General features: G+C 39.6%; 1 protein-coding gene across 1 annotated transcript in view; it reads left to right on the top strand.

The window, feature by feature from the left end:
- SNX25 (sorting nexin 25) overlaps positions 1-25,032 on the top strand; it is a 91,599-nt gene that overhangs the window by 21,242 nt on the left and 45,325 nt on the right. The window contains exons 3-6 of the mRNA XM_075500220.1: positions 4,086-4,302; positions 16,462-16,634; positions 17,508-17,694; positions 23,561-23,631. Coding sequence (XP_075356335.1) covers positions 4,086-4,302; positions 16,462-16,634; positions 17,508-17,694; positions 23,561-23,631 — 648 coding nt within the window. The remainder of the gene's footprint in view (positions 1-4,085; positions 4,303-16,461; positions 16,635-17,507; positions 17,695-23,560; positions 23,632-25,032) is intronic.

The raw sequence follows: 25,032 nt of genomic DNA, 5'->3' as shown, positions 1-25,032 counted from the left end.
GAAGCCAGTCTGACCCACCGGCTCTTGTGGTGCCACTGAACCTCTGAATGAATGAATGTGGAAGAAGAAGGGATAGCAGTTACTGTAGACCTGTGTGGGGTTGGGAATGAAGGAAGGGTCTAGGGGGGTGTCCTCACTAACCTCCACAGAAGCTTCTGGCTCTCTGCTCCCAACACTCTTTTAGTTTACAGTCTTTGAAAAGAGTAATTGAAGAGGCTCAACTTCACGTTCACGTGGGAATGACTTTTAATCAGATTATAGCAGCTGGGGACTTGGATCTTCTGAACTAATTTAGAAAACCCAGTAGCGGTTTCTACAGTTTTGCACCAGCCTCATTGCTTTTACTGTATCTGATTCGATCAGAAGAAATTTGTTTCATGTTTGTAGTGGCTGAGTTAGTGGTAGTAAGGTATTGTCCTGAAAGTGTGTTCTGCTCTTCTTTTTATTCCTTCCTTGTCTTCTGACCAGTTGTTTTCAATGTTTTAGAAAACGTGCAGTGTAAAAATAATAAGAGTAGATGCATGAGCGGATTTCTTCTCTGAAGGAGGCAAGCTGTGCTTTATAAAATTCATACATTTGTTTTCTGTATTTCTTTAGCATGCTGAAAGAGGCACCAGCTGCATCAATAGGCATGAAACCAAAGCAGCAACAGCGCATCATGGTCAGGATGACGCATACGGATGAGGCAGTGTCTTACCCCAGCACAGACTGCTGTTAGTGTCTGTGTCTGGTGTCCTTTTTATTTTTTTTTTTTTTTTAAACAGGTCCTAAAAGGTGTCTCATTACTCATTTGGGCATACATTCTGGGCTCTAAAGTACCCTGAATTTTAGAGAACAGCATGGTTAAACTGTTGTGATGCAGGAAGGGCAACGGGGCTCAGAGGTGACAAGGGAACTATAGAAAGGATGTAAAGGAAGAGAGTTATGAAAGGTAGGTGCAGGAAAATATGTTTTAAAGTGGGGTAGTCAATTTAAGGTGTTGAAAGTGTGTAACTGGCAGAGAGAAACACAAATGAAGTATTTGATACTCGCGTGGCTTAATTTTTGGTGATGATTGGTGATCTTCTGTCTTTAGTTTGATATTACCACTAGATTTCATGGTTCTTTAATGTTGATACACCTAGATGAAGAACTGTACCATCACCTTGCTATGTCTGAGCAGGAGTCTTCCCACTGTAATAGATCTTGCTTCAAGTATTTCAACTGGGAGCATAGTAAAGTTGCAAGAGTTGTGCTGTCATAATAATTTACTATTAAGCATTGTTATATGTTTGAATGTTGTGCTTTACTAGAGCAGAGATACTTACTATTGGATGTGATGGCGATTAAGGAGTGAACGAGGAACTAAGCTCATTTTGGAGAAGAGTTGCCTAAAAATACAGTTATACATTAAGGATTAGTGGGAATAGATATGTGTTTTGAAAGATAATATAGTCTAAGGGTTAGAGATACAAGTTTTTTACTCTTGTGCTCTTGTTTTGTAGAGTTCTGTCCAATAGATATCTGTAGGAGCCACCACTCTATACCATGACTTGGCTTCTTAAGCAAAAGGTGCTGAAGAAATATGCTACTTTGTACCCTTGCGTTCATTTTAGGGTAGAGAGGGTGTCTGTAAGAAAATCTGAAGAAGTCAGTCGTCATCTGCCAGTTATGATGATAACAAATACCACAATACAGTGTGTTTTGAATGCGCTTGAGAAATTACGGGTCTCTTACAGAGCACATGAAAAGGAAGAATCCATGCTGTGATTGGCTTTCCACAGCATTGCAGGTATTGCAACAGACGAGAGTAATCAAGGTATACAAAAAAGGTGGTTGCAGAAGGACATGAGGACAGCTGTGGAAAAATAGATGCTTAAAATATCTGCTGTCATGGGAGACTTGAGATAAGTAATAAACTTCAGTTTTTAAAATGCTGTTCCCAATTGCTCTTCAGCGTATCAAGGGATTATTCTTCAGCTTGCTTATCAGAAGACCGCTACCTTTTATAGCTGTTATTATCACTTTGTAGTATTTGTGAGTGGCAGTTTTCAATGTAATATGATTTCTTCTGTTTTAGAAAAGTAATGAAATTGGATGTGTTTCAACATTGGAAGTTCCCATCCTGCAGTATGGGTCTGCATATTTTTTTTTTTCTCTCCTGGATCAGAGAAAAGACTCAAAACTTCTATTTATTTATGGATTGACTGATTGAAATGTTTTTCTGAATAATTAATTTAAAAGCCTTGAAATGACTTAGTAAAAGGCTTTTAACTTTATATTTCAGCATACTCAGTGAAGTGACTCAGTTTCTTTCTTTATAAACCTGAGGAAGTTGATTTATGAAGCATTTGACTAGAAACTTCTATCAATTTTAGCCTTTACTTTTGAAATGTTTTTAACAAGGTGACGTAGGATGAGGTCTGCTAGTGTTTCAGGCAGGCAAAAGTATTCAACGTAACTTGTTCTGCTATTACTATGTCACTGTCACAGTGCCAGGGAGCTTTTTATATTTTACTAAGAACTTCCATCAAAGTGGAAAGTAAGAAGTAGCGGAGTCACATGATTACTTTGCACCACAGGCTTACACTGACAAATGAGATGTACTTTTTATATAAAAAGTCTGAAATCAAGATGTCTGGTAAAGAAGCTGCTCAGATTATCAGGCACATGACTTATTTTCCCCCTTTTTGTTCAGTTATCCACCTGGTAGATGTAAACTGACTCCTTCTTCCACCCCAGTTTTTTTCCCCATCTTGTTTTAACTGTTAAACATGGCTCATGCGTGCTCCCTGAACACCTCTTGCTCCCTCCTAGACCTCCAGGGACATCTGCTATAGTGAAACACCAGTAAAACTGGTGGCACACAAATGTTGTCGAAAAGAAAGGTCAGAATGGTAGAAGATGGTGTTGCCATGGGACTTGCAATTATGGTAATCTTGGTTATTGCTTGTACATGTAGTTTGGAATACTCATCATTCATGCTGTCTCGCTAATCTACTTGTTCTCTCTTATCTCTAGCTCTTCTGATCCTATAATTTACTTTCTGCAGTGTTGTTCAGTATTGTATATGTCTTTTGAAATCCAAAAATCTTACCACCTCTCCTTTTAACTGTGACTTTGGAGTGGGGACTGTTGAATTCCTATATAAAGAAGGCTGGTTTCAGTCTGCAACAGCCTAGACACCGTCAGATTATATGATAGTTCATATAACCAAATCCACTGTTGAGAGACAGGTATTAGTTTGAAGTTTTGTGTGTGGCTAGTAACCTGACTGTCTGAGCAAATCCACTTACAGGCTTTGCTTTGCAAAGTGACCTCCAGTAACCTGTTCGGTGCAGATTTCTGTAACTTTGTTAACCTTACTTTCTTTGTGTCCTGGTTTAGCTTCAGTTGGAAACTAAGCACCACATAGCCGCTCACTCACCCTCCCCCCCCCATGAGATGAGGGAGAGAATCAGAAGAGCAAAATTAAGAAAACTCGTGGGTTGAGATAAGAACAGCTTAATAATTGGGGGAAAAAAAAAAGAAAAATACAATAATAAATTGTAACGAAAAGGAAAATGAGAGAGAGAGAGGAACAAAACAAAGAAAAAAAAAAAACCCCCAACAACAACAAACAAGTGATACAACTGCTTACCGCCCGCCAACCAACACCCAGCCAGTCCGCAAGCAGCAATCACTATCCCCTGACCAACTCCCCCCAGTTTCTATACTGAGCATGACATCATATGGTATGGAATAGCCCTTTGGCCAGTTTGGGTCAGCTGTCCTGGCTGTGCCCCCTCCCAGCTTCTTGTGCACCTGGCAGAGCATGGGAAGCTGAAAAGTCCTTGACCAGTGTAAGCACTACTTAGCAATAACTGAAACATCAGTGTGTTATCAACACTATTCTCATACTAAATCCAAAACACAGCACTATACCAGCTACTAGGAAGAAAATTAACCATCCCAGGATGCTTTGGCAAGAATTTAAAACCCAAAGAAGAAGATTTGAAACCTATTACCTGACTTGAGGAGGAGGGTGGAGGATTATGTTTTTCCTATCTTGGTGTGCCTTCCCCTTTTGCAGTTTTTGCTATTTATTGTTTTGTTTCTCCTTTCAGTGTTTGACTACAGCTATAGAGATTACATCCTATCCTGGTATGGGCAACTCAGCAGAGATGAAGGGCAGCTGTACCAGCTGCTATCTGAAGACTTCTGGGAGATTGCCAAGCAGCTGCGACAGAGGCTGAGTCACATTGATGTAGTTAAAGTTGTCTGCAATGATGTAGTGAAAGCTGTACTCTCGCACTTCTGTGACCTTAAAGGAGCCAATGCCAGGTAAAAACAAAACTCTGCATTTCATTGGAATTTTCTGCTTCTCTCTTTGCTTTCAGATGTGCTATATCAAAGCAATGAAGAGTGTAATGCTTTTGTAGGCAACTGATAAAGAAAACAGTTCAGGCTTATTACTGGTTTTAGAGATCAAGCAGGCTTCAGGGCATCCATAAGACCTGTGGAAGAAAACACTTGTCTTCCTTTTCTCAGAGTTCGGATTCACTGCTGTTTCAGTTTCATCTTTGAGTCCTTTGCTCACACTAGGAGGTGGGCTGTGTGAGCAGTTCCTGCAAGTAGTGTGAACCTGCAAGGGAAAGGAGAGGCGCTGTCAGAGCAGTCAACAGACAAGAAGATAGTTATTTGTCCCTTTCCCAAAATAGCACCAGAATTAATTCCATTCGGTTTCCCATTTCTTCTAGTCCTGGGAGGCAAAGCCTTGTGATTTCTGTAAGTGGCCTGTCCTGCGGTAACAAGATTTTTCTGCTGGAAAAATTGTTGGCTGGATTTTCTTTCTCCATTTAGGTTATCTTGCTAATTCCATGAATTTTCTTTTTGGCAAGGCTCTCTGTCTACTTAAAAAGGTCAGCTGTCCACTAAATACTAGAGTTGCACCCAAATTGTAATTGCAAATGGGAGCTCTTAGCCTATGCCGTTCCCACATCTGAATGCACAGTTTTTATAATTGTGCATGGAATTTGGGCTTATATCTGCACTTTCCTGCATTTCAGTTATCCTAATTGAAATATGCTTTGGTCATTCAGATTTAGTCTATACATTTTATACTATGAAGTTGTTTTACCTACAGTAAGATCCATATATTTTTAACAACGCATCAGAGAAAAAAGATGAACTGTTTTCAGTCAGTGACCAGTCTGTGTGTTCCCATTCATACCTCTTTCTGTTCTGGTGCAGAAGATAGGGTTAATGTATTTGTGATAGATGCCAGCTTTATGTAAGCTAATGTGTAGGAAATAAAGACAGAAAGAAACTAAAGGGTGGTTACATTCAAGAAAAGAAGAAATTAAGGTGTATGCACATTGCAGTAAATCTTGCATTGTATTCCAGATATTACCTTCTTTCAGCTCTGGAATGTGGTAGAAATCTCTTGGTGAGGTAAAGCTCCTAAGTGTGCTCCCCAATTCTTAAGCATTATGCTGGTACTTGCCCTTTTTTGCAGTAAAGCGCTTGCTTTTGGGAATTGGGAAGAGTTTGATTTGAACAGTTAAAGGATGGGGGTGGTATTTTTTTTTTTTTTTTTTAAAGTGTAAATGTTTTCCTGTTTGAAGCTGGGGACATAGAATCTGCAATTGCAGAATTATTATTAATTCTTGATGAGATTCCTTATTTATTGAGAATTATGACCACTTCCTCTAGGTCTTTGTTGGATTGTTACTTCCACTATGTAGAGCTAAAATAAATTCTCTTGGGTATTTTCCAATTAACTTTTTCACTTTGGAATGGTAAATGCACCTTAGTCAATGCTGGATAAGGGAGGTTGCGTTAACATGGTAATGAAAAAAATCCTATCAGGAATTAATGTGATAGGTTAAAAAAAATGCAACAAACGCCACAGCTGTAACTGCAGATTTTGTATACGTTGAAATTGGACCCATTGACTGTTTTTTCACATGCTGCAAGACTCTGAATTCACAAGGAGGAAGGTCTGGTTTTAGGGTGCCTAATAGCTGATCAGCAGTGTGATGCTGCATGATGCAAAATGTGAAGCACTAGTATGTCCTCATGCTGCTCATCCAGACTTGCTCAAAAAATCCTAGGAAGCTTTATGGAAATTGCACAGGGCTCACATTTTCTTGGCAGATGGAGAGAGGGCTTAAACGATATGTATGTATGTATGTATGGCAAAGTCAGCAGAAATGTGGCATTGTGCTCATACACTACAGATTGAATTTGTACTGCTGGGTGATCTGAGCACGCATGTAATAGATATGGAAGCATAGCTGAAGACTGATACTGTTTTTTTTAAATGGAATTTGTGGTTTTAAGAATAATTTGAGTTTTTTACTAAATTGCCTACTGCTATGGAGTTTACTGTGCTAGAACCTGCTGACATTTTAAGCTATAGACTGAGAATTACAAAGTGTGTCACTTCTAGCTTGGAAGATAAGAGTTTCTTGGAAAGCCTTCAATTCATTTCTATATCGCCACAGTACAGAAGATTCGTCTTTCTAAGGTAGGGAACACAGATCTTCTTGATCTACCTTTGCTTTCTGTCAGCATTTTAAAGATGGTAGTAAATTTAAATTGGCATTCACATGTTTCCCTCTGTGTCTCTAATAATGAATCCAGTTAGTTTTGGATGATAAATATAGTGGAACAGAGACTGTAGTGAGAGCAAAGTATCTTTGCTGTTGTGATGCCTGTTGGAGCACTGTATCTTGTTTCCACTGCTGAGTTTATACTGCAGTGTGACAGCAAAGGGCATTTTGTCTGTTAGCTGGTGGCTTACGAAGTTTTAAATACCTCTTGTACTATCTCTGGAGGGGGTGCCACCTAAGCCACTTTGTCTCAGTTTTCCTATATGACAACAGATAAATCCACTCAAGTAACGGAAAGAGACCGTCTGTGCCCAGGAGGACAGAGATGTCTGTTTCTTCAGTGTGAAGTTCATGTGTTTTGTCACTGGGTGCACGTCAGCCACAGAAATCCATTTACTTTTTTGCTTTCACTGACTGACTTTGACCTGTCATATCTGATAGATCAGGATGTCCGAGGGGATGAAAATAGGCTGTGACCTTTCAGAATGAGGAAGGATGCTACAGTCCTTCCCTTTGCTCCTGCTTTCCCCCTGGCTTATCTTAGTCATCGTGAGGCTCTACTTAGTAATAAATAGCTCAAGGTAAATGGCCAACAGAGGCCAACAGATGAGGAAAAATGCTTCCCTGAATGAGGGTGAGCATGAGAAGAGGGGAGGCCGCTTCCATGCTGCCCAGTGGGAGGCAGGGAATTGGGAGGGAGAAGCCTGGCAGCATTAGGTCTGTTTCCCCTTTCTTTCATTCTGTCCCCCAGCTTTCTTTAACGGTGACTGCCTTTCCTGCACCTGCCAGACACTTCTACAGAGTGAAATAAAGGCAGAGACACTCCTCTAGCCATGGGCAGAACCGTCTGGGGTGACACAGAGCCATGCAAGCTGTAGGCAAGACAAGTCCCAACTTTTTCACCTTACGTGTGTCGCTGGCAGGGGTACCTTGAGGTCCAGTTAGGGCTCCAAAGGATCCTGTCACTTTTCAGTTACAAAGTTTGTGGCAATTCAGAGTATTTTGGATAGGAAACCATTTCGTTCCTAACATTAGCTTAGTGTAGAAATGGAATACGGTACTTCCCTGTGTCCAGTGTTAGCTAGTTCATGAGTTTGAGATATGGAAGAAAAATCAGCCTTGAATTTATTGGTAGAAGCCACTGGTCTTTTCCCCTGTGTTGTACAGAATCAGGAGCGCATTTATAACAGGACTAGCCAAATGCTTCCTGCAGGGTAGAGAGGGTCGTATTTGGCCATTCTTGTTATAGCAGCTTTTATCCCTTCATTCCTTTATATCTTCTTCAAGTGTCTTTCCTTGGCTACTTTAAGCAGAATATAAGCGAGCTGAATACTGGCAGTGCCATTCTATGTGATCAAGGGTGGACCATGAGCTGGTGTATAATGCTGGAAACGTTCATGTTGGTATGTGGGTGCAGTGTTGTCTGTGGTGGCAGTATACTTTCCAGGGGCTAGAATTACCTGATCCTGGGAATGTAGTCTTACTCTGGTAAGATGATACATTTGTTGAAAGGAAGAGGTAGCTATTCCTCTGGATGAAATGCACAGTCGGTATTGGAAGGACTCAGCAAAGTGAAAACAAATGGTAAGCGTCTTTCTGTGAAGCTGTCCACATGAAAGGAAGTTCCCTTACAGTTATTGTGGGCTAAGAATAACCACATTAGATACTACTACAGAACTATTAACATTTGATGAATGACACCCTGTGCTAGTGGTCTCTAAACTGCAGGCGGGCAAAATGAGATTTAAGTCATGAAATAAGTAGGCAAATGGGACTTGAAGATAGTTAATCCTTGCGTCTTCTGGAACCTCCTGAGAAGCAGTGTTTTTTGAACAAATCTCACTGAGAAGAGGTCAGTGACACTGATTTCCCTCCCCCCCGCCTCCCCCTTCCATCTTTTGGTTGGGAGTGTTCTCTTGTTTGTCTTTAACCTACAGCTGGGGCACCTTGCTCCCAAAGGTAGAGGAAAAATTGGTTTCTGCAAATATGGATATGTGGTGTTGCAGGCTACTTCTGGCAAGATGACTGCTACATGACATCTGATGGGATGCTCAGAAGCGTTTGTGCGTGTGTGTGCCCAAATTTGCAGCCTAAGTCATGACTTAGCAAAATGGGTGCTTGGAGGCTGCAGGCTACTCCCAGTGCTGATTCAGAACCCATATGGAAGGGCTCAAAGCTCTTGGAAAGTGTGAGGGGGGGAAGTGCTGTGGGGAAATTGCAGTTTGAGTGATCAGTATGACAGGCAATTTGGGGATTTAAGTTTGTATTGTACATGTTTTGATAATACTCCTTTTGTTTTCTATGTATTACTGACAGGGTAAGGAGAGAAGACAACTCAGTTCTTTATTTTATTGGCCCATGTGAATACCTTTGTACGTATAGGATATATCACTGTTGTATTTTTTGTGATTACAATATGTAGTGTGATAAGGTAGTAAAAATAAAAGGTGCTGCCACCACAAACTGATGAAGAGCAGGTTGATGCAAAGGGAATTTAAGCACTTGAGATTGCCAACTTGGTTAATCCTGTAGATGCATCCAAGTTGTCAGGATAGCTACTAAACATCTCCCACAGTTCTTGTTTTTCTTTTATAATTCCATTTGCCACCCTAAAACCAGCAATACCAAGAACTGCTTATCACACTCAGCCTCTGGAAAGGAATAGCAAGAGGATTAGCATGAAATTGTAGAGGTTCATTGCAATGGGAGCAGCTGTATGAAAGTGCTGAGGACAAAATAGTCACAAAAAGCCGAGGTCTGAGCACATTATTAAAGTTAACCCATGGGTAGCACCAGGTCTAAAGCTCGACATTGCCTTCAAGCTTCAGTGTGGGAAGTTTGGGTTTCCCGTTAATAACTGAGTATGACCTAGACACCACAATAAGCATTAGGACCTCCTGGTGCTGATATGGTCATACCACAGCTTGTGAGCCATTCATACATTCTTTGGGTCTGTTATCAACAAGACACGTCAAATCTTTTTTCCTGAAGGAGGTAACTGTGACATGTATAAACGATACGGTTATCTTCACAGTAAATATTAGGTGAAGTGATTTATAAAACTTGCTGATGTACTTGATAAAAATGGCAGCTGTGGAAATTTCGGTGTTGACTTTGTCCTTATTTTTTGTTGTGCTTTTTGGGTTTGGTGTGGTTTGTTTTCAGAGGGTTTTTGTTTTGTTTTGGTTTGGTTTTTAGTAGGTACTTTTTTTTCAGGTGTGTTTATGATGCTGGCTTGGAAAGGTCTAAATTTGGGGTTTTTTATTTCTTAGAAAGTTCAAATAGATCGTGCAGTTTTAATTCTACTGCACTGTCAAGAAGCTTAGAGATCTGAGGGCAATACAGGTGAAGAGATGCAGGTTGCATGTGGTTCTGGTAGTTCTCAGAATCAGTTTAATGAAAGTACATGGTGAGTGTTGAATGTACTGATGAAAGTCATTTACAGTGAGTTGCATGTGCACTTCATCTCACAATTGCACTGATTGAGACTTAAATGTAACTCTGCAAGACTCTCTTCAAAGACTAATTAAAGAAATAGCAAGGCTGAAGGGAACATTTTGTGATTTATTTATTTATTTAAAGAGAAAGGGCTCTTACATAATTTCCTGTAGAGTTGTTAATGTTTTTACAGACTCTTTGGTGTTTTTTTTCTTTGTTCCTATTTTCCAAGCAGACAGATTTATCTTGTTTGTCATCATTAAATTCCTGGTCATGCATGTCCTAATCAGTGTACTTATTTTGGGGTTTCTTGCCCTTGAACCAGTGGTACCGCCAACCCCAAACCTGCAAAATCCCAAGTTGCATGGGCATTGTAGATGATAACTTTGGGGTTGGCTTTTATTTTTTTTCTTTTTACCCCTTTTAGGATTCATTTTTAAGCTCTTCCGTGCCATCATGAGGGTTGAGACTATATAAAAATAAAGACAGTGCTTTGTGTCAGGAGCATATACCCAACCACAAGTACCAAGAGTCTTTTAATACTCCCGACTGTAATTAGTCTTTACAATACAGGGAGTTACCAGGTGGTCCTAATTAAAACTGTGGGTATCTAGAGTAGGTCTTAGATAAAAAGAGGTATTTCCATGAGGTCCCTGTACTGGGAAACCTGGAAGCCCAGTCATAGATGATAGTCCAGTATTGCAGAACTGCCATGGGTCCTGCATTCCTGAGAAATGAGGAATTGTTGTTAAAGAGGTGTTGATACTGGCTCAGAGTTCCTTAGTTATAGCATGGGAAGGAAATCATGATATTTCTATAGCATTGGTAATGTTATAACTGCTTGTCTTCAGGAATACCAAAGTGAATCTGCTATTCTGCTTTCCTTTATAAAGTGCTAGATGAACTCGCAGCTTTGCAGCAATAAGGGATAAAGTCTTAGTATTGATGACGTTCAGCGGGATACGTGTTCAGTAATTGCACGAAGCAATCTCAGAGCAGGGGATAGTTACAGTAGGTATCAGTTTGGTCCCAAAGAAAAGTACTGCTTGGAACAGACACAGTACCAAGGAATTCACTTTGGCAGGCCCTACCTATAGATCTATATTCACAGACCACTGCCTGATCTTCCACTGGTTTGGGGGCCAGCTGAAGGAAACCCCTTTGCTTTCTGATGCTATGAAGTAGCATTGGATAGTGTTAAAAATTCAGAGCAGGCTTAAAGGTTTCATAAAATGAAAGTTACGGAAAAGAAACTTACTCAAGGTTAAGGCTGGCTTTGTAGCTTACAGGGGAGTGAAGAGGGATATGACCTGTAAGCATGCTGTGTAAAGCATGAGTTCTGTCTACTGTTTTAAATCACTGAAGTCACCTGCATCTTGATACACCAATATATGTCACTATTACTTCAGTCTTGATTGTTCAAGAAGACACAAATGAATTAAGTTGCCACTTGCCATTATTTTTCTATTGCCTAAAGCAGAGGAAATGAGCCTGGTTTACAAAGCTTGTATTATGCCTGTTTTGGAACTGTTTGCTAGAGTGCCACGTTTATATTAGTTCACTGCATACAGTTGTGCTCAGAATTTATGGATAATTGGCTGGGCTTTCAAAGCGCTCTCTAAAAATATCTGCACGCAGTTCTAGTTAAGAGTTTTCTGTGATTACTAAGTGACCTTTTGTTGGGAAAATCCAACCACACAGTCCTAATAATACATGTTCAAAATTGTTTAGGAAGATAAATAATGCCTATGTTACTATTTGGGTTATTTAATGGTGCTTAATATCTTTATTGACACTGGAGTCTGCTTTGTGTACATGCATGTGGATTGCAGTTAAATTTCTGCTTTTCCTGTTGGTCTCTGCAAAACGAACAGCGCTTTTCTTTACTCTTGATCACATTCCCACAGAGTTGAAGATGTAGGTTTTATATCAAGCCTTAAGAATATGCCTGATCAGGACATCTTAGCTCCTGCTCCAGGATAGTAAACAGACACGGTTCGGTAGCTGAGCAGTGGTGTTAATACTTCTGTGGTTGCTTACTGCTCCTTTCTTTTATGGGTATCAGTGAAGGGGAAGCCTGAGTTACAAGGGATGCTGTTTTCTGGGCAGACCTTTCATTGACACATGGTATATTTTCCCTGCAAGCTGATCAATGCTTATATTGAGGCAAATAGGAGTATAACGCTTCATGTATAAATACAAAGGAGGACATAAGCCTGGATGTCTTGTCTTGTCTGTTTTACCACTGGCATATTGATGTATTTTGTAGCTGTTAAGCCTCCCCCCAAGCTTTCTCTCCTGCTTTCAGTCTCCCCTTTATTTCTTTTGCCCAAACAGTGATGAAAACTGCAGGATTTGCTGACACAACTGTTTGGCACTGATATGGAAGGCTTGTTTAGAGTTGAATTTCCTCAAGACTGTGTTTCTCTATTCTTTTCATAATCTGGTGGGGTTCTGTGCCTTCCCTTTTGCTTTTTAGATCACATTTTAGGTACAGTTTAGCTAGGAGAACAGTTGAAAGAACGCCTTTTCTAGAGAATCGTGTCGTCTTAGGTAAAGGAGGTAACTCCAGAAAAAATTGAAACTCTTCTTAAATGGCCTGTCAACTGGAGAGTATGCAACTCCGTTCCCCCCTTGCATTCTTGTAGGCAGGAACACATTAGGCAAATTAGAAGGGTAAGAATCAAATATTTGCCTTTCTACTTGTTTATTCTGTTCCATTTTCTGTTTGTGTTCTTTTGACCGTGTATCAGAAAAGTCCTGGCATAGGTCCAACTCAGCCAAGCTGTACGTATTGGCTGTTGACTGGGAATAAATTTATACAATAGGGAAACAAAGATTATGAGAAAGGACTTCTCTTGCATGAGTGATAGTATAGGTGCAGTTAATGCTCCAGGGTGTTTGCAGTCCCAAACAGACTGACATTCCTCAGGAGACTTGTAGAGAGATATTTGAAGACAAAGAAGACTAATCTCAGTTTAGTGGAATTTTATGTGCATTATGGCTCTGTTTCGTGCTTTGCGTGTGTTATGAACGTATAGCTTCATCTAATCACTATGCAGGATGTCCCACAAATAAGGTAAGAGTGTCCAAAAAGGATGGGGTTTGTGTGTTCATGGGCAAAAAAGCAATCACCACTTGCTTTTAGTTCTAACTGTGTCATTGCTATTGATAGACAGGAATCAGTTGTTAGGAGAGGTCAGTTTGCTGCTAGCCAACTGATAGGTGCAAGTCACCCTGTTGGTCAGCATTTTGTTTGTGCTTCTGGCTGTGTTTCTAAGTGGTTGACTTTGGGTGGACCAACCTGTCCAGAAAAGGAAGACTTTACTTCCCCAGTAAGAGGTGGCTGTACATAAACGACCCAGGCTTGCTGTCTGCCAGTAGTCTGCCTGGGATGTGTCTGGTTTTGGATAAATAATGAATGCCTTTAGGGAGAGCATGTGATGGGGAAGGGTTGATGCAGTGTAGAGAAAGCTGTAGGATATGTCTGGAGTATGCAAGAGGAATGGAAGTGCACTGAAGAAAATAGGTAGGTATTCAGTTGCCAGAGAGAAAAGATCCTACCAGAACAAGATAAACAGCTTTCTGAGTTCAGTCAGCTGCACCACCTGCGCTGGGTTGATAATGAAGACTAGACATCATCTTCATAAACCACTGCTCCTCAGAAGAACAGATTATTTACACCCAAGCTGTTCCAAGGGACCTGTTTTGAAATTTGTCTTACTTGTAACAATTGAAACCCCCTCCATGATCCACATTTGAAAACAAAACATTTGATTTGGGATTGAATAAGAGGCTTCAGTGGAATCGAAACCAAACGTCATCTTAACATTCCTGTTGTTTTGAAAATTAATTAAAAAACTAATTTTGGTCACCTTGAGACAAATGACTTGTATTATTAGAATAGAATTAGAGCTATTATTAGAGTATTGTAACTATTCCAACATATTTGCTACCTCGTGGACTGACTAGCAGAAATCAGTTGTTACACAATGCTGCCTGTCACTAGTGACCATATAGCGGTGTCTAACTGAAAACTTCTGGTTTGACTGTGTACAGTTCTTGGTCACTTTTTCCTGTACAGAGGCAATGGGCTTGGAGCAGCTCTGTGAGTAACAGTCAGTTACAGTCAGTCTAACCAGGACAGCAGCCTCCAGCTCTGGGAAGGAAGCAGATATTATAGACGGTGGGAGGAAGCACTGATATGAGACGTGACAGACCTGAGCCTTCTGAAGACCAATCCTGGCTGTCTTTGGAAATTACTGTGGTGCCTCTCAGGTGACACTGTGTCTGTCTTGCTGTAACCACTGGCATGGTCACCTTGCTGTTAAACTGCAAATCTGTGATTGGAGCACATCAGGCACATGGCCATGAAAGAACTGCTAGGGCACCTTGTCTCGTCATCTACAACCATTTTTGTATAAAGAAAAGGTGCTGCTGTGACCTGCACTAAGGAGTTCCCTTGGCACATCCAGTCAAACATGTTCTGAGAAGTCCAGAAAACCGTTGGCACCTGTGAGGAGATGAACTGGTCAGTAATGGACACAAAATCAAGGCAGGGGAGGTTTGCTCCCTGTTTCTTTCAGAGCTGTGATCAGAAGAGCTCTTTGGGGAGCCTGCAAACAACACAGACTGTGCTATCATGGGCTTGCTTATCCAGCGGCACGTTGCTGTGCACGTTCAGTGATGCACAGTGCCCACCCAGTGCCTCATGCTGCAGCAGAAACACTGTTAGCACCTTCACTGTTAGCTCTGAAAGACTCTGTCTTGCCATCTTCCCAAAATGCACCTACCATGATTGCCAGGAGCAGGGAGGACCTGTTTGCCTGTTCGGTGGCAAGAAAAGGAGTATATTAGTATAATATGTCACTATATAGTATAGCACACTATACCTGACCTAACTCCAGGCCTGATATACTTTCTTTAAGTTAGCAACCTAATTCTTTCACCAAGTGCAAAGTGAAACCAGCAAGAAATTTTGGATTTCCTCCATCCATTAGTATCCAGCTTGCATAACCCTTACAGTTATTCCCTTTCTGTTAGGGAATGGATGATAGTGAATGCCTTCCCCAGCAGGCTGAGCGTGATTCTGTCCGAGAGTATTCTCCTGTTCCTTCTTGAAGCTGAACCAGAATTAGCCAAAAGCAAGGATCTGACTCCACCAAAGGCAGGCAAGATGGACCCTGACTCTGAAACATTTAGGATGATGGAAGAAAACTGTGACTTTGTTCCCTAGTTATTTTTTTTATCTGTGGTGATTTATTAGTATATAACATGAGCATATTCCAGCTTCAGCCTGCTGATCAGTGGACTTGGCTTGGGGCAAGTTCTCTTGTCTCTTCTCTGAATGATTCTGTGATCTCTGCATGCCTGAGATGCTCAGGTCCAAGCAAGTGTTGTTACTTGATTTGGCCAAGAGGTGACTCGCCAAATCTGTGATCTGGCTAAGAGGTGACTTGGATGGGACTTGGAAGATGCAGGTTCAGACCTATTAGACTGAGCAGAGCCTGAAGTCCAGGGCCTCTCACTCCCTCTGGGGTGAGCATGCTGCACACACACGCTGAGCCCCTACAGTTTCATGCTTTATATACCCACTGATAGTAGTAACAATATGGTCGGTTCTCACCTGCCGAACTACTAAGGGGACTTGTCTGGCCAAGTTTCTTTGTGCTTTGGGAGTCAATTCACCTTTCTCTGTTTGCCATCACGATTCCACCCTCTTTTTGAATCTGTGGGTGGGTTTTTGAAATCTTTTTCTAAATTGGTTTTTTACTTACAGTGTAGGTGGCTGATAATGCCAAGTCTGTTACTATGTAAGTATCTTGCAGAGACCAATTTGATGTAGCCTGCAGGTGGCAAGTTGAAAACTGCTGTTCTAGGAGAAGTCAGGTGAAACAGGCCAGTTATTTACTGGGAGATTTATTTGCCAGTAACAAAGGAAAGATAGTAACTACACTATCTATCAGGTAGACCTGTTTCTCAAACTAGATATGATCTGAAATCCTCTGCTTGAAGGTTCAGGTCTATAATTAGTTTGCTCTACAAGAATGTATTTGCTTCTTGAGTTTGTCTTGTCGATTGTTCTGAAAAACTGGACAAGATTTCACTGTAACTTAATGATGAAACAGTTGGGTTTTTATTCAGAGAAACTGTTTTCCTCCCACTTGCTGGGCTCTCTCTATTTGATGCAGTTTTAAAATACTGTATTTCTATTTTGGCAGGTGAAAACATTGACAGGACAAGGGAATTTGGAAATTTATCTTAACATCATTAAGAAAAATTAGCAGGATTTGAAAAATATACATGGTTTAAAATGTTTCTCTACTGAAGTTACTTACCTAATAATGGATTTTGGATATTTTATCAATTAGTGACTAATCATGATACCAGTGCTACGTAAGTTCTCTCTCTTTTTTTCCTTTCTCCCCCCCCCCCCCCCCCCCCCCAGGCAGGAAGATCCACCAAGACCTTTTTTGCTGCACCCATGCTTGAGGAGCTCTGATGAAGAAGTAAGATTCCTGCAAAAATGTTCTCAAATTCTGGTGTATTGTCTCCTACCATCAAAGGATGTCCAGTCTGTCAGCTTGCGCATAGTCCTTGCAGAAATACTTGCAACAAAAGGTAGATCAAAGATCAGAGATGATTAACCATTTGCACCTGTACAATATTAGTACTTACAGACTTAATTATGTATAAGTCTTGATGCTCTGCTTTTAAATTCTGAAATTTAATTTCTGTGATAACCAGTAAGACACTTTATAGTCTCAAAATCAAGTGTATACTTACTTGATTCTCCTGACTTGATACAGGGCTGTTTAGCACCTTTCAGGATAAAACACAATTTGTCCATTCCATTCTATGTTTTTCATAGAGGAACACTTTTGCAGTCTTCCATGGCATTATTTTTAGTGATTATATGAATAATTCTGGCCTTTTATTCAGATACGTAGAATCCATAGACTTAAGGATGTGATTATAACTGAATCATGATACCAGATTTAATTAATTTTTTTAGACTTCGATTTATCCAGTGTAGTTTTTTTAATTGAGGGTTTTCTGTTTTGCTTTTTATTTTATCAGCTACGCTTTAATCTGATTATAAATATACTAGTCATTTTTTATGTCGCTGAAGTCAAATTCAGAAATTATGAAGTCTCAAGTACGTTATGCGATTCAGTTTACTTTTAATTTTTGATTATAGTGGCTGTAATGTCATAGTCTTCAAGGCACACAGCAGAAAGAACAAAAACATTTGGAATTTTCCAAATAGAGCTCAGCTTTGTCAATGTACATCAATTTGTGTAATAGAATAAACAAACAGTTTCATCAAGAAGGTACATCCAATGTCAAACATACTATGTAGTCCAGAAGACTGAATTTGGATTTTTATCAACTTGCATATTTATTTTTGCCTTTTATCTGCAATTTACTTTTGAAGGACAGCAGATATTCTTCAACATAAGGATTTTGTTTTAAAATATTTTTCCTCTCCAGTACTGAAACCAGTGGTGGAACTGCTGAGTGATCCAGATTATATTAACCGAATGCTACTCAGCCAGCTGGAGTACAGAGAACAGATGAATGAGCATCAGAAGAAAGACTACACATATGCTCCTTCTTATGAGGAGTTCATCAAGCTCATAAACAGCAGTTCCGATGTTGAGTTCCTGAAACAACTGAGGTATTTAATGTTGCACTGTAGCTCATTCAAACCTAAACATGCTTCTTTTGCCAGCCAGCCCAGTACTGAGATTTGAATGAATAGTGATTTTTCTTTTTAAATTCAATTTTAGATTTCATTTTCTTTTGGTGAAGCAGAGACAGTAAGGATGATAAGCCACAATATTCGTTAAATCTCTGATATAGTCAGCTTTTTAGTTTGGCGGCAGAAAATGTTAAAAAAAAAATCTGCTTAGTAGTATACTGGAGATGACTGTATTGTTGAAAGGCATACCGGACCCTTCTTTACATCTTGCCTCTGTGGAGTTAGATGAAATAATATTTTGAATTTCCACTAGTGTGTGGTTATCTCCTCATTATCTTTATGAAGTATGGCTGGCCATGGTCATCTGAGGACTGTGGACTGTAGTGACCGTATGGACACTGGGTGTTCAGAGCAGCTTGCTGTGATTCTGTGACATGGAAAGGGGGGTTTGAGTTCTAGCACATTTTACCACCGGATCAGAGATTTTCCTGGACTGTTGCAGGGAGGTGTTTCCCAATTGCATTCTTCTTAAACATGTCAGTGAACTCTCAAGAATTCTTTAAAGATCAAAAGAAAACACTGAGCTCCTACATATAATGAATTTGTTTGATGTTCCTGTTTTCTAATGCAAATAGCACCTGCTCACTTTCATTCTAATTCCACCCCCTGCACCCCCCACCCCCCAAATCTCACCTCTTTTTCCTTCCATCTTTCATCATAACATACCACTTGCATCTCAAGCCTGCTTGCCCAAGCACAAGTTGTTTGTGTTTGCCTTATCTTTATAGCTGAGCTGTTTCTCCTCTGATTTCTGATGTAAGAGAAAGGATAAGGAACAAGTGACTGGGAAGCAGGGAGCAGAGATACTACTGTTGTAGGATCTCCCTAGATGTCCTTGAGTTGGTTTTGTTGTCCTCCAAAGCTTTGGAGGACTACTGAAGCCATTTCCAGAGTGTTTGTCCTAATCTGTTTACCACCAACCAGAACTGGTATTTGTTCCTCTTCCCTCACTCCCTTCAATTGCTGCTGCAGGTCAACTTTCTCTCTTCCTGAATGACTGCAACAACATCTGAAAGACACCAGCACATCAATCCCATTTGGTGCGCTGTGTTATCTCTTGTGACCCAGACCTTCTATTAGACTTGGCTTGATCAGCCCAAGTGATGGTTTACCGAGATGGAGAATGTGGGCTGTATAAATAGCTTCTTACTTTCTTTTGTTCTTCTCTTTGATTCTGAAACTGCTTGCATTTCTGAGATAGGAAAATGCATTTAGGTGATGGTGAAATGATTTTGTTGCTTGGCTACTTATTGTTCATCTGCAGTAAAATTTGCTCTTTACTCTGGGCCCGTGTGCCTTTCCTGAGAGCAGAAATTAGTCTCTATTAGACTCTATCTAAAACCTAATTGACATCATATTTATTAGCATAATCACACTAACGGATCTGCTTGTTTCAAAAGAAACCCAACTCTTTTGTTGTTGTTGTTCAGGCACATTGAGCATTAATGTGCTCTCTTTTTAGCTGATAGGTCACTTTAAGTTGTGTCCTTTAATATCAGATAGCAAATTTGTTTTATGAAATAATGTGGTTTTGGCTGCACTTAGGTTTTTCCTTTCTAGCCCGTGGAGTCCAACTACCATCATCTTGGAATGTGTTCCTCTACACCCTACGTAATGTTGATCAATCTGAGCTGATCAGGATTTGAATGGAAAATGTCTGAGAGAATGTATCTTCTTTTTGAAGAGAAATAGTATTTGATTTTGGAGGCAGTGTTCTTCCTTCCTCTGTTTGTATAGAGCCAGTCTCTGGGAAGGTGGTGAAAGAGCGTTCCCCTGTAGGAGGAGGGATTCCTGTTCTGTTTGGTCTCCAGCACTATGGGAGCACGTAGAGAGAGATGGGCCAACCTGTAGTCATCTCAAAGTTCTGTACCAGTGAAAGTTTACAGATTTATGTCAAGGAAACCAAACGGTGGTCCCTATAGGATGAAAAAAAAGGGTGATATTTTAGATGAACAAACTAAATGCTATTTCGGGTTGTAATTCACAACAGTGAACCACAGGAAAAATTTGTAAAGAAGGAATTAAAGAGGAAGAAACAAATAAGCAGTTGTGCAGTTATCACTGAGAAACACGGTTAGAGTCTGTTGGGAGTGATGGGAGTGGGGACAATGCTTCCAGTTCTCTTCCTACAACAAACAAATTATTGGCATGTTGTGCTTAAACAGGTTTCCCAGTGAGATGCTACTCTGGGTAATAATATTCTGTTTATCAAAAATTCCTTTTCTTGGTTTTATTTGGAAATAATGTTTTGGTGCCTGTTCTAAGCCAGTGCATGGCATTCATGAACTGGAAGCCTCCTCCTATTACTCCTAATGTTGCCACGTAACATCTTGGTAAAGAACAGATATAAGTAGTAACAATTTTCTGTGTAGGCTTAGCTTTGAGGGAAATTTATCCCAAGGCACTACCGTTGCTGGGGTAACTCGTGTTGTTTTTTGTTTGGTTTTTTTTTTTTTTTTGAAACATCCCTGCTATGCTTTATCTTTGCAGATTAATTACTATCTATTTACTAAAATAGACATAAAATACCTTGCTCAATGAAAGAGGCCATAAGGCACTGATAAACAATTCCTCAGAGTCTTGACTGACCATAGTCAAGAACACTTGGCCTCCTAGGTGCTCCTTGATGTATGCACATAACATTACAGGAGGGAAGTCCCATAAGGCATCCTTCCAGGCTGATTTCATTAAAAGAGTTTTGCTAGGCTTTCTTGTGATTACAACCAACTATTTGTTATGGGGTAAGTAGGGAAAAACCCACAGCTGGATCACTTGTGGGTGAAGGGTGTTGTTGCTCTTGGCCAGGAAATCAGAAAAGAGTGGGAGGTTCTGTGTGTTGGATCTCCTTGTGAGCAAGTGTACCAGCTCTGCCTTGCAAATAGCTCTCCCCGAAAGGCTAGTAATGGTACTAGGATTTTCTAAATCTTTTTTCTCTCCTTGTTTAGAAGCGTTACCTTAAGAAGAAATATTGGATTGATTTTTTGCATTGCTTTTATGGTTTTTATTTTTAAAACTTATTTAAATGATGGAGGAACTGGTTATTAATTTTGGAGATACTTTTGAATTCACGATTCATTAATATCTATAGTGGACCTCTAACATTTGGTCACTTTATCTCTTGGCAGAACTTCTCTCTATTGCATTGTGGAAACACCCCTTTCATTTTTATAATGGACATTTGAGCTCCATCTCTGTCTCCCTCTCCCTCCCCCCCCCCCCGCTTTCTGAAAATTTGGATTTGGTTTTTTGGGGAAAAACCCCAAAACCAACAAAGCTTCCAGAGAAGGGACCATTGTATGGTTATCTACTAACATCCTTCAAAGTCACTCTTTACAATGTTTACCTTCGTTTTTGCTTGTCATGAAGGGAGGCAGAGTTTATTCCTGTTTTATCAAGTTTCCACAAAATGTGTTGTCCCTATTTCTTTCAAGAAGAAAAAGTTACACAGTGAAATTTCACCTTCATTTCCCCTCAGATTTAAGTCAGCGTGGATTAATTGGAAGTCTGCTACAAATAAGGAAGAAAAGCTGAATTCTTCCCACATCAGATGTAAAATAAATTTGCTTGCTCTGTCAGAAGAAGACTAGAGATAAAAGACATGATGAGTTAAAAAAATAGTGATAAGGAAATAAACTGGTGGATAGTTTTCATTCTTCTTTCAAGATCAGCATTATATTTACTCTGTTATTTATTAGTATAGCAGCAAAAGGGCACTACACTATTCATGGTAAGAAAGACCGTTATTGCTGGCTTTGTGTCATTATTTACTTAAGAAATGAGGGAAAGGGATGGATGTAACAAAGAATAGGGAAGAGATAAGAGTGGGAAGGTAGAAGTAATGTGGATGTGAGCCCATGATTGGTTCAGTTTATCAAGTACAGTTCACTTCTTGAAAATAAAATTAATACATCACTTTTAAAACTTCCCTAGATGTTTACTCAACAGCACCACAGAATATGTAGCAGCTAGAATATTTGGAACAGACTTTCAGGGAGAAAGGATCATGGTCTGGCAGTGTAGCCAGGGTGGTGTTTCTGTGGTGCAGCGATCTACAGAACTCTCATGGAGTAGTTACAGCCAGAGCCCAGTGCTTAGGAGGAACAGACTAAATAGTATCTTTGAGGATGTAACTTGGAGCATCTCCCTTACTTAAGGTAATATAATGAGGAACAGAAAAAAAGGGATGCTGTATTACAGTATTAATAATGAAAACATGTAAAACCATGAATGTGAACAAATGGGAGTAAACTGGGAAGGAAAAAAGTTGCAAAGTAAAAGTGAAAACTACCTTCCATGTCCAGTATTTGCTTGATTGTCCGTACCTTATTTGATAAATTCATAATGTTCACAGTTACCTTACAACACACCTGAGTGAAGTGAATGAGTGTTGTTTATAACCTGTTTACAGATGCCATAACCAAGGCACCAATAGTCCAAGTGAGCTGCCCAGAATCATTTAATTCCCTGTGTCTGAGCAGGGAATTAACTGTGGGACTTCTACACACCGAGATGCCACCCTCACTTACGGCACTGTCCTTCCTCTGAAGGACTAGGCAAGAACTGTGGTGGTGAATGGAAACAACCAAGATACAGTAATGGCAGAAGGAAATAGGGTTAGAAAAATTAAAGCTTTGCAAACAGGTTCTCAGGTTTCAACTTGGTAATTGAAGGAGCTGAGTAGAATAAAGATTACTGCGGGGAAAAAAAATTAAATAAACCCTGGAAGTGTGGTTGTAAGTGAGCGTATGCTGTAGGTGTAAAACTGTATGTCTATACAAAGAAGCAGAGACAATCAAAATCCTAAAAGATTTATAGGAGGCAAGAGGAATGGGGGGAACTGAGTAGTATTCATGAAAGAAGTATACATGGAAGAAGGGGAATATATTTTAAGGATCATAGACTCTTTCTTAAACAGAGAATAAGTAGTCACGGAAATAGCAGACTTTCCAGGAGGCTTCAGCCTTCATCTAGGAGTTAACTTGATAGAGGAGGTTAGGGAACTCCTACATGAACGAGTTAAACTCACTAGAATACTTGCTTTATTACCAATATGAATAGCTGCCAAAGTAAATGCACTGAGCAGAGTTTGAGAGTTTGTTGTGACCAGAACTTTGATGTTTATGGAAGATTTAACTAGCAGTTATTTTCTTTGCTGACTGCATATGTTAATTACAAAATTGGTTTTACTTAAAATTCAGTTTACAAACTGCATTAGCTGTCTTCTATTATGTGTAGTATCGTTTTAGGTGATGAACAGGTTTTAATTATTCCCGGAATGTTTTACTTACTTTAGTGTAATACTTTTTTTTTCTTCTCCTAAGTTATATATGCTCCATATATGTATTGAGTGCATTAGCTAAAAGAAACTTAGAGGCAACTCTTTGCTTTTGAACTAAACTTCCATCCTAGCTTCCTACAGATAACATATTTATTTTTAATGTTAAGAGCATGACTTTACATTGTGTTCACTGAATGTTATTAACTGGCTGTGCAGTGCCAGCAGTTGAGAGAAAGGGGCAGTATAATTGTTAGTTGGATATTTTCCTTTTGTTTCAAGATAAACTTTTTTTTTCCTACTCTACTCCATATGCACACTGCTCCTTAGGTTGCAGATACACTGAGAAATGATTCTGTTTCCAGGTGAGGAGAAGGTGGAAGTGTTTTGCTTTTTATGAATATCTTGTGTGCTGTATGAAGAACAGATTGTAAAAAAATTTAATACCGTGTTTTTTTTCTTCTCTTCTCCCTCTTCACCCTTATCCCCTACTGTTTTTAAAACTAGGTATCAAATTGTAGTGGAAATAGTTCAGGCAACCACAATCAGCAATATTCCCCAAGTGAAGAGGCAGAAAGGTAAGATTCCATTTTGTTAAGTCACATCTGTTGTTTTTGTTTTGCAAAGCTGTTTGAACTCCCAACATACATATGCAATCAGTGTGTGTGGGATTTTTAGACAGGTTTTAGGAATGCTATGGTTTTAGTATTTCAGTTGTGTTTCATTTGTCTGATTCTTCCAGAAGCTCCCATGGTGTGATTTCCCCCCCCCACCTCATCTTCATCTAAGCTGATGGATCATGAGAAAGGTCATATCTATGATGCATTTATTTTCAGAACTTGCTGCAACTAGGATTTTTGGCATTATAAATTCGTATGCTGAGAATCTTGCTTCCTCTTTCTTTTTCATACAAGCCATTCTTCAAAGTCTCACTCTGTTCTCCTTTCAAAACACAGAAGAGGGAATGATACAGCATAATTGTCAGTCAGACTTTATTTTGACTCTTCATTATGTTTTGATGTTGCAATGCAGAATGCTCTTAAATCCTTCTGCAGTGTTTTGGCAATGTCTGCCTTTAAAAATGCACGTGCATCTTACATTTGTACTTACAGTTATTATATATGCTGCTTTTTATGGTTCTCAAAATGTACCAAAACTGTGGTATATCTTCAGGAGATTATATTGATGGCAAAATTACAGACCAAATTTTTGCTTGGACAGATATACTTAAGGTATAGCAAAGCATCATAAAAAGCAATGGACAATATAAATTAATTTGTTTGTAAATGAACAAATATAAAAGATCTTGCTTTTAGGTTCTCATGTAATCTCCATCTGTCAGGTTAAAAAAATTCCTTTTCTAGCTCCTTGTATCACAAAGGAAAGCTTTTAGAAGTGATTCAAGTGTAATGAAAAATGCAGAAGCAGAAAATAAACACGCCATGAGAGGTGGGGGGGGAATCTTTGGTCAATCTGAAGAGTTTGGGGTCCATGCTCTAGTCTCTGAAAGTATAATGTTGTCAATGCTGATAAGCCTTTTGTTTACATTCTAAAGTAGAGCTAGATGTACATTCCTATAGGATAAATGGCTTGTGTCAAACCAAGGCAAAAGGAAAAGTAGGCATTGGTTTTGCTTGAGTGTACATTACAGAAGGAGTTAGTAATATTTCCTCAGATGAAAGTTAATGGAAAGTCTGTGTCATAAAGTAATAAAATGAGAACAGGGAGGCTAACTCTGAGTACATTACAAAAAATCAATTTTGCTGTGCCTGTATCTCCATTTGTGCTGCTATTCGTCTTTGTTGTGACAAGAATTGATTTGGGGAATATTTTTATACAGTTTAGGTGCCTACAATTAATTACTGGCTCACTTGAGTTTATCTAGTTAACTCTCCACTGTTCTAAACTCCGAACAGAAGAGTGTTTCTGAAGCTACAAGTGCCTGGTACTGCAGAGTAGATATAAAAAGATTATTGCTA

This window comes from Mycteria americana, chromosome 4 (assembly GCF_035582795.1).
Source record: "Mycteria americana isolate JAX WOST 10 ecotype Jacksonville Zoo and Gardens chromosome 4, USCA_MyAme_1.0, whole genome shotgun sequence".
Classification (NCBI taxonomy): domain Eukaryota; kingdom Metazoa; phylum Chordata; class Aves; order Ciconiiformes; family Ciconiidae; genus Mycteria; species Mycteria americana.
This window is presented reverse-complemented; position numbering and strand designations above follow the sequence as displayed.